This window comes from Beta vulgaris, chromosome 4 (genome assembly GCF_026745355.1).
Source record: "Beta vulgaris subsp. vulgaris cultivar EL10 chromosome 4, EL10.2, whole genome shotgun sequence".
In the NCBI taxonomy this organism is placed as follows: Eukaryota; Viridiplantae; Streptophyta; class Magnoliopsida; order Caryophyllales; family Amaranthaceae; genus Beta; species Beta vulgaris.
Window position 1 is genome coordinate 28,969,732 of NC_079205.1, and position 9,638 is coordinate 28,979,369.

The 9,638-nt window shown below is 36.2% G+C and overlaps 2 protein-coding genes across 2 annotated transcripts; one reads left to right on the plus strand and one right to left on the minus strand.

The window, feature by feature from the left end:
• Positions 1 to 1,870: 1,870 nt before the first annotated feature.
• On the plus strand, positions 1,871 to 3,906 carry LOC125496588 (protein MAIN-LIKE 1-like). Its single transcript, XM_057394020.1, has 5 exons — positions 1,871 to 2,167; positions 2,290 to 2,955; positions 3,279 to 3,424; positions 3,530 to 3,683; positions 3,766 to 3,906. Exons 1-5 carry the CDS (start codon positions 1,871 to 1,873, stop codon positions 3,904 to 3,906), a joined length of 1,404 nt encoding a protein of 467 aa, XP_057250003.1.
• A 595-nt stretch (positions 3,907 to 4,501) lies between these two features.
• Positions 4,502 to 5,524, minus strand: LOC104907220 (uncharacterized). The gene is made up of 2 exons (XM_057394021.1): positions 5,194 to 5,524; positions 4,502 to 5,046 (listed from the first exon to the last, which is right to left on the minus strand). Exons 1-2 carry the CDS (start codon positions 5,522 to 5,524, stop codon positions 4,502 to 4,504), a joined length of 876 nt encoding a protein of 291 aa, XP_057250004.1.
• Positions 5,525 to 9,638: the final 4,114 nt, after the last annotated feature.

Below are 9,638 nucleotides of genomic sequence, written 5' to 3' on the forward strand. Positions count from 1 at the left end.
ATTGATTCTTTTAGCCCATGGTTGCTAAATACAACCTTACATTACTAATACAACTCTACAAAATACCTAAATTACCCTTTAGCCTTAAAACCCATTTCACCCATTCTCTCTAACTGCTCCTCTCTTCATGACTCCCCTCTCTCTCTCATTCCTTCTTCCTCCTTCAACGTCCTCTCCTCGATGTTTTTCTGATTCAATAGCAATTACCCAATTCTCCATCATATGGGGCGATTTCCCCATTTCTCTCTCTAACTACTCCTCTCTCCATCTTCCCTCTTCAGATTTTGAACAAAGTGGGGCTGATTCAAGAACAAAGTACCCAATTCTCCATCTTTTGGGGTGATTTGCATGAGTGATTGTGTTATTGGATTGCGAATTTGCGAATTGGGTCTTGATTTTTAACCAAATTTCACGACTTTGGAGCAAATCGGTTAGTTTTCCGGTTTTTTTTTTTTTTGAAAAAATCTGGCTGGTTGGCGCAAATTGATGCGTTCTTCTGAATTTTTGATTGTTGCGTTCTCTGATTTTCTTATTGCTGATTTTTTGATTGCTGCGTTTTTCTGATTTTATTATTGCTGTATTTTTGTTAAATTTCTGGCATTTTGATAGTGTTTCGTTGGAGCAAATTGTGGCGTTTTTTTTTATTTTATTATTGCTGTATTTTTGTTAGTTCTCCGGTTAAATTACTGCTTCATGTGAATTGAACAAAATCAATGATACTGTTTCATATAACTGGGATGAAATGGTTTATCCTGTTTCATATAACTAGGATGAAATGGTTTATCCTATTTCATATAACTGGGATGAAATGGTTTATCCTATTTCATATAACTTGGATGAAATGGTTTATCCTATTTCATATAACTTGGATCCTATTATTCTGTTTAGAGGTCCAGCAAGTTTTTGCTGTTGTAACTTACAAAATTGTTTTCTTACTATCCCCATCACTGCTACTGTTGTTATTGCTTAGCTACTAAGATGAAACCTTTTTTTTAATTATTGAATGGTTTAGCTGCTGTTATTTGCACTTTGACTTTTGGGGTGAACCAAATGCATCTATTGTTATTCGCTAATTGTTTAGCTACTGTGATTTTGCTGAACCAAATGTTATTTGCACTTGAACTTTTGGGATGAACCAAATGATTTGCTATTAGTTATATTCAGCTCCTTGATTCTATCCTATTGTTAGAATACCTGAGTTTATAGCTCAGTCCCGACTTTTAATTAGCATCACCTTGATCTGGTTTAAAGTTTTGAAGATGAGTCCAATACGTTGTGTGATGCTTACATCTACGTGTTACGTGTTAGCTTAGTGCTCTTACAAGTTTGATGAAGGTCATGACGATATATAGCTTATACTTTCAGTAGAAAAGCTCTTGTAATATACTGAAACCTTGCACTTTCAGTATATTATATACTTTCAGTATAATAGCTTTTGATATATACTTTCAGTATAAAAGCTCTTGTAACCAGAATTATATGCAGCCCTTAGCCCAACATCCTCCTCCTAGAGCCCCCACAAATGTGACAGCTATTGGGCATTGACCAGCCATGCAATATTGTAGTCATTATTGATTCTTTGGTGGCATATCAATCCCCCATTCCTTCTCTCGTTACCCCAGTGCTTGTTGGTCAAACTGTCTAAGCAAATGTAATCTCGCATATGTTTGTGTCCTGATTTCTGCATGTTTTAAGAAATCAGTTGTTAATTCTCTGACTGTGGGCATGATTTGTGGGATCTTATTGGCGTGACAGGTTTTTGTACTTTTTGACTTTCAATTATAGTTGGTCATCACACAATGACTCATTAATTAATGATGTGTCGTAGTTTACTTTAAAGTTATTTATGATCAAGTTATGTATGCAGATGATGGATAAAAATAAAAAGAATACTCGCTTAGACGGTAGGACAGTGACAGTTTCTGCCAGGGCTACTCGTGCGGCTAGGAGATCATCCCAGGATCCTAATTCGGGTGTTGGCGGTTTGAATGAGGAGCATGTTGTCGAGCCAGAGCAATCTCAAGAAGACAACGGCAAACGTAAATGGTTAAAACGTCCTCGCACTTTTGATTGGAAGTTGACTGCACCAGCACCAGGAGGGCCACTTTCTACAGATTTGCTACGAGGTTATCGAGGCCATGTAGCGTGTTACATTTGGGAGAAAAATGTGAGTTCTTATGTGTACTAGATTTGTTTGTTATCACAATTTCATCAGATTTGCATCGAAAAAAGCAATTAATAATATATCAATATGGTAGTATTTTAATTGATTTGTGTTCACTTTCTCAGATTGAACGTGGTTGTTTGGTTATTCAGTCACGAACACATGCGATTGATCTCTTTCGATTTGAGCCTCGTGATGCATGGTATCTATTAGTGAAAAGTACTGGGTTGGGTCATTTGAGGGAATGCATGTTTCCTCATCATAATGCACCATTAATATCAGCTTTTGTTGAGAGATGGCACCCTGAAACTAATAGTTTTCATTTACCCTTTGGAGAGATGACAATTACATTGCATGATGTATCTTTGATTTTGGGTCTTCCTATTAACGGCCTTGCTATTAACCACCCAATGCAACAAAAGGAATCACGGAATTCACTATTTTCTTTTATTGGTAAATTGCTTAATATAGATACAAAAGAAATAGAGTTTGAACATGCACATGGTGGAATTAAGTTGTCAAAAATTAGAGAGACTTTGATGGATCCAAAAAATGAGTATGGTGCGGATGATCTAGCTAGAGGCTTTTTAGTTACATTACTAGGGTCTACTTTATTTATTGACAAAACTGTAGATCGAGCATCCACACTATTATTTCCTCTAGTACGCGACCTTGTTAGTGTTAAGTCGTACTCGTGGGCTTCGGCAGCTCTTGCTTATCTTTATCGGGAACTTGGCAAAGCTACAAGAGCAGAGACTAAGCAACTGGCAGGATCATCTACTCTTCTTGAGGTAATTTATTTCTTACATTTAAATATTGTTTGACTTAAATTCTCAATTTCATTTTTGTGTTCTTTTATTTTAAGGTTTGGATATATGAGCACTTTCCAATGTTTCGACCCATGACGAATTCTAACTATGTGCCCGGTGAGCACCCTCGCGCTATGAAATGGGATGCTCAGACTCCGACACCGAAATACTTTCTACACTACAACAACACCGATGGAGGTTAGATGCATGACAGCTCAAGAGGTATATATTTATATTTTTGTTTGATTAGTTTTTTTTGTTGTAGTTCTGTTTATATAATATTAATAATATAATGTTAAATACAGGTTATATGGGTGCCTTATGGTATCAATGTAGTACACAATTTACCATTATCATTGTATCATGGGTGCATTCGTTACGCTTCCATAATTGAACCGTATATGCCAGACCGTGTTCTACGACAATTTGGATATGTACAGACTCGCCCTATGTGTCCAATTACACCAAACAAGAGAGCAAGCCGGCCCATTTTTACTCCATGAATATCCGGAATCTATGATGTGCTTTTGGGATGATCCTTCTCCCATTGTTTAAGTATGCACCGTCTAGGTGAGGATGCTTCTAATCCATGGGATTGCTCTTCCGACTACATGCAATGGTTTTTACAATGTTCACATCCAAAGTTGCAAAATCCTGAACATGCCCCTAATGGATATATGCCAAGACAACACCAACTTACTGCCGAAGCGGTAAAATCTACTAAGTTTTATTAAGATATCATTTTCCCATTATCTTGTTTCATGATAATTTTTTAATACTTTTTTTTTACAGCGACTCCACTTGATTGCTCACTATCTACGTCCAGTATATCCTGAAGTACGATCAAAATTGAGTTTGGAGGACCAATTTCACCATATTGACCAGGCTATTGACGTTCTGCAGGAGTTTGAGAAATTACATTCGTCACAATGATGATCAGATGAAAATGCATGAGATTGTGCACCTTTTGTTATTCAGGAGATTTACGTTATAAGGAACATATATGATTTGTATTTTTATTATTTCGTAGATTAAAAATTATTTATTTTTATTATTTGTTTCCATATAAGCAAGTCACCAATCCTAATATTATCTACGATGTTTTTCACATTATAAAAACCCAAAAGCATACACTTATAAGAGATAAAATTAATACAAACCAAAGTTCAATTCAAATGTCATAACAAATAGTAAATGAAAAAATCCACAAAAACAAAAAAAAGTGACGTTACCAAACAGTATATCAAGGATCAAGCTCAAAAGGGTCTATATTATTTTGTTGATCTCGCACACCCGCAATGATTTTCCATCTTTCAAATCTTGAATGATAAGGTATCGACCAACCTTCAACACTAGGATCATGATGATGACGCCAATATGGGTAAATCGGCGGCATGGGAAAACCTTCTTTCATTTCAACCTACGAAAAAGCTAAATGTAAAAAAACAAGCAATATCTAGTGGATATAAAAATTTTAATAGTGCAAGTTACACTTACCACAATGTAATGCTCCATCGCTGCAAAAATCCTAATGTGATGACTCGTCAGGTGCATGGTTCCCCTCACGAGCAATTATTGGCAAAAAAGTAATTGGTTGATCAAGAGACCAACAAACAACTACCACATTATATCTAGTGGAGATCACAAAACCCATGTCAAGTAATGACATCCAATAATCTTTAGTAGCGGAACCGACATAGTGTTGAAGGGAGATCAAAGTTGATCTAACTTTGTCATGACCTCCTAAAATATCACTGTAAATGTCTAACCTAGTCTCAATCTCCACAGCTAACTCTTGCCGAACAGTTGGCCATCGTTCCTCATCCTCATAAATCCATCGAGAAACGGCCCTATAACCACAATTACCATCAGCTCCAACATTGTGTATGCTACTAATATAAGGTACTATGTAGGAGGGGAGTTGATCAATAAATGGCAAGATATTGGGAGGAATTATTTGTGAAGCATTTGAGGGTGTCAACGAACAACGTCCACGTCCACGACCTTTAGCTGATGTAGAAGTAGAAGCACATCCACCACGTTCAGTTTTAGAATTCTTGGAGCATGTTTGTTCTGTGTATTCCCAATCAGATGGAACTCATCTTGTTGAGTTTTTTTTTGGAGGACGACCTTTAGGTTGGGCTGTAGTGTGTGGCTCGTTCAATCTTGTGAATTCAGGGTGCACTATTTTTTCCAATTGAGCTGCTATTATTTTTTTACTTTGTTCAGGTAGATCTAGAATATCCTTGAAGTACACTTGCAATTCCTTATCAATATCATGCCGGATCTGAAAATGAGATTCTTCATCTAAATTGTAATGTGTATCAACACTTTTAAGTTTAAGAGTCCTCCAAAAAGGGTGGATATCCGTAAGTTGAATACTGATATTTCTTTCTTCCATCTCCTTCATCTCATGAGCACATGGAAGTCCATGTGTATGTCTTAAATAACATCCACAAACGAAACCATCAACACCAACTTCATTTGCACGTTTATATTCATTATCAAGCAAGCGTATAGCCTTATGTGATACTCGACCTTTCAACAACATAAATATACGTAGCACTGTCACATGAGGATCTCTATTCCGGGACCTTTGAAAAGAGGCTTTTATTTCACGTTTTGAGCCTCCAAAAATGAATGATAATTGGCCATATTGTATCCAAACTTCCTGTCGAAGTCTTTAACCACGATTTCAGTGCTGCATGAGCACTTTCCACCCTGTAATATAATTAAAAATAATAACGATAACACATATAAAAAACATTACCACTATAAAATATAGCATTTACTTATTTGAATTATAATTTAATTAATTGAAATTTTTATTTACCTGTTGGTCGTTCTTGTGCCCTAGGATGTTCATTGTAAAAGCATTGACAAATCTATCACTATATGGATCCAACCAAGTAGATTTCACATAATCTAACACAGCTGGCATAGACTTAAAGGCTTCATTCATTTCTTTTAATCGTTGTTCATACGATGCAACACTTGGTGCATCCACTAACTTATACCATCTAGAACGAAATGCTTTGACAATATCTTCATTTTTAGTCAACTTGCCCACATAGTTGTCCACATTTTTCCCAATATGTCTTGTACATAAAAGATGACTCGAGTTAGGAAATATTTGTCTAACCGCGTTGATAAGAGCCAATTCCCTGTCAGTTACAATCACACCCGGCAGCTTCTCTGGATCAAATAACTGTTTCACACAATCCATGACCCATTGGTAATTTATTTCCTTTTCGTTTCTCAACCAAGCAAAGGCGACAGCAAAATTTTTTCCAGTTGGAACTATACCAACTATCTCCAAAAAAGGCATTTTGTATCTGTTTGTCTTATATGTACAATCAATGACTAAAACATAAGGAAACAAGAACAATAGATCAACAACATCAGGATGAGCAAAAACTATGTCACTAACCATATTTGTTCCCACTTCTTCACGATGCCATTGTAGATAGTTATTATCAACAATCACCTTCATTAGTTGTTGCATCACAGACCTACCACACATTGCCTCGGTTTTCAACTTCTGACGGGCATTGTAAATATGTTTCACTGTAGTCAAAGTCTTTCATCCACCCTACTAAGAACTTTCATGATTTGACTAGGCGGTACATGAGATTTAGTTAATTCTTCTACCAAATTGAGCTCATCTTTACTTAACATGCCAATAATTGCACGTCCCTCATTGAAATCGGGAAGATCATGATTGTGCTTTCCATTAATGACATAGACACTCCAACCACCACCAACACACTCAATCGCTTGAAGTCGAAAAGGACACAATCTTTTTTTTTACTGGTAAATTTCTCCACTTCTACACATTCTAGACTTATGCAGTCTATATCTTCCACTTCTTTCACAAGTGAGGGTAGCTTTTGCATTTTCCAAGCCTTGCCCTTCACCATATTGTGATTGAGCGATGATTATCACCATATTATGCAGCCTACCTACTTCGGTAACCCAATCACGCAATGCTTTTCGAGTGGGAAATATAGTTGTAGTGGTGAAAAATTCACTATAATCAGGTGTATTTTCATCAACCTCTTCAACATGGACATCATCCTGACAATTTATGAAAACCACAAAATACATGTTATCATAAATTTGATAAACATCAGCAATCATAAATTTTTCAATGTGAACGAAACAAATTTAGCAGATTTCGTGCAATCTGCACGAAACAGATGATTCTGTTTCGTGCAAGATGCACGAAACAGATTCAATTGTTTCGTGCAAATTGCACGAAACAGAATCATCTGTTTCGTGCAGATTGCACGAAACGAAATCATCTGTTTCGTGCAGATTGCACGAAACAGACTAATAATGGATTACGACTTTGCGAAAAAAAAATCACAACTTGAATCATAATTTGCGAAAAAAAATCACAACTTGAATCATAATTACGAAAAAAATTTCACAACTTACATCAGATTGAAACTCGATTGGGTCAAAATTATGGTCCATTGAATATCAAATTAAAATTTTTAGATCTTCAATGAAGTTTTTTATATCTAACAGGTAGAGAGATGGAGAGAATATTTTTTAGAGAGATAAAGGGTTTTTAGAAAGAATATGATAATAAGGGTATTTTGGGGTTTTTGTAAGGCTGCGTTAGTAAAGTGAGGTTGCGTTTAGCAACCCCCTTTTAGCCCCAACTAGACTAATTAACAATGGGTAATAATTGGGCTTGCATTAGTAAAAACTTGAAATCAAATTTTTAGAGGGAAAAGTAAAAAGAGGTGTTATACCTCTGCTCTCTTGGAGCAGGGACGAACAACACAGGGCAAGAGCCCCCGGCAAGCGGTGCAGGCGACGATACGATAGGTCGACGGCGGAAACCGAACAGCGTCAGCTGTCGGTCTACGAAACTCTGGCAGCGGCAAGATGGCAGGAGCAGCAGCAGCGAACAAAGCAGAGAAAGCGTGCGAGCAAGGAAAGTGCTGGTGGCGCCACGTGCGGTGCAGCTCCGATGAAGGACTGTCGTGGATTTGTCAGTCAAGGGGTGGTGCTGCGCAGAAGGTGGTGCGCATAGCAGTGGTGGTGCCGTGAGAGGAGGAGTGAGAGGAGAAGAATTTTGTGATTTGTTTGTGTTGTTGAACTTGTGATTTATGAGGCCTAGTGCATGACTTCTTATAGATGAATTTTATCACACAAAAGGGAGGTGGAAGAAGGGTGAGTGGTAATTCACATAGGGGAGGTTAGAGTAGGGAACAAAGAGGAGGAGTAGATGCAGGGGCGGGGCAAACATAATGGGGCCTTATACTTTTTTTAAAATTGGACCCTTCATATTTAATTTATTAAAGATATTAGATTCTCAATTTTAAAAAATACTTTTATATTGAAAATAATATCTAATTACATCATATTAAAATAATCTAAACAAAATTAGCAACCACACATTGTACATCAATTTAAAACCACCCATCTCTTGAACTTCTCCGGCAAAATTTGTTGAATTGAAGTTTAAGAGTAAATTTTATTGAAAAATTGCAAAAATAAGATATAGTTTTATGAGTAGAAATTAATGAGAGAGAGTTAGGAAGAGAGAGAAGAGAGTAGCTATTAATAGGGAATAAGCAGCCAAGGACTGATGGTTAGTATTAATGTGAATAAGTGATGAGTCAGCAGTCATAATTGGAAGAGCAAAAACTAAAAAAAATTGCTCCTACCAAGAATCGAACCCACGCCCCTATTGCCAATCCCTTACCACTTTACCACTGATCCAAATGCTTTCCTTTTATTTTAATTTCAAACATTTAATACATATAATATATTTCGGGGCCCCTCTATTTTTGGGGCCCTATTCCGTCGCCTATATAGCATGGGCCAAAAACCGCCCCTGTAGATGGAAGAATAGGGGTGGGGGTTGGTCGGTTTCGCGGGTTTTCTTAAGGGGGGGGGGGGTTTCCTCCTTTTTTTCTTGATTTGCTTTTTGTTGTATTATAAGTTACTTACTTAGTTGTTATTAGTAATCCTACTTCTTATTTACAATATTTCTTAGAATTAGTTATTTTATTTTCATAAAAAAAAATATATTCATACATAAGCTTATTTAGCTAATTATTATTGAATAATATTTTATCTTTCGTATTTACTTAATTAAACGAGTTTAAAATTTTGAGATATTACACTAGGAAAGAAAAAGTTAAGGTTTAAAGCTTTTGAACTCTTTTAGATTAATGCAAGATTAAAAGTTGGTAATTTCTTGTTTATTTCATCTTTTGTTTCCTTAATCTTGTTTATTTTCATTATTTTGTTGATTAGATCATGTTTATTAGTTGATTATTTTTCCCTTTTCTGTTTTCTCCATGGTTATGGTGATGAAGGTATTTCAAGTTTTGCTTTATTTTCATGATGTGTGAGTAGTTTCTTACTAGGAGAACGGATGTAACCTTCATTTACTCTTTGGATCCTAAATATGAGTTAGGGGGTTAACATTTGGGGTTGAACTTTTTGATTAAACTTGCTTGATTTGGTTTGTTGGGTGCTTGATCACCAGTTTGACTTGCATATATGGAATTCCTAGTGAAAGATTGAGAGATGAAGCTAGGAATAAACAAAGTTTGGTTGCTAGACGAGGATCTCCATGAAAATAGTTATTTTCTAGTTTAGGGAAGCTTGATTAATCATGTTGTGCTTGATTTGGATAG

What these genes read in the sequence shown, in the direction of transcription:
- LOC125496588 (XM_057394020.1), top strand. Translation starts at nt 1,871, where the DNA reads ATGGATAAAAATAAAAAGAATACTCGCTTAGACGGTAGGACAGTGACA. An exon ending in GTTACATTTGGGAGAAAAAT is followed by an intron (nt 2,168 to 2,289) that starts GTGAGTTCTTAT and finishes TCACTTTCTCAG; the next exon opens with ATTGAACGTGGTTGTTTGGT. An exon ending in ACCAACTTACTGCCGAAGCG is followed by an intron (nt 3,684 to 3,765) that starts GTAAAATCTACT and finishes TTTTTTTTACAG; the next exon opens with CGACTCCACTTGATTGCTCA.
- LOC104907220 (XM_057394021.1), bottom strand. Translation starts at nt 5,524, where the DNA reads ATGTTGTTGAAAGGTCGAGTATCACATAAGGCTATACGCTTGCTTGAT. An exon ending in TCTAGATCTACCTGAACAAA is followed by an intron (nt 5,047 to 5,193) that starts GTAAAAAAATAA and finishes GGGAATACACAG; the next exon opens with AACAAACATGCTCCAAGAAT.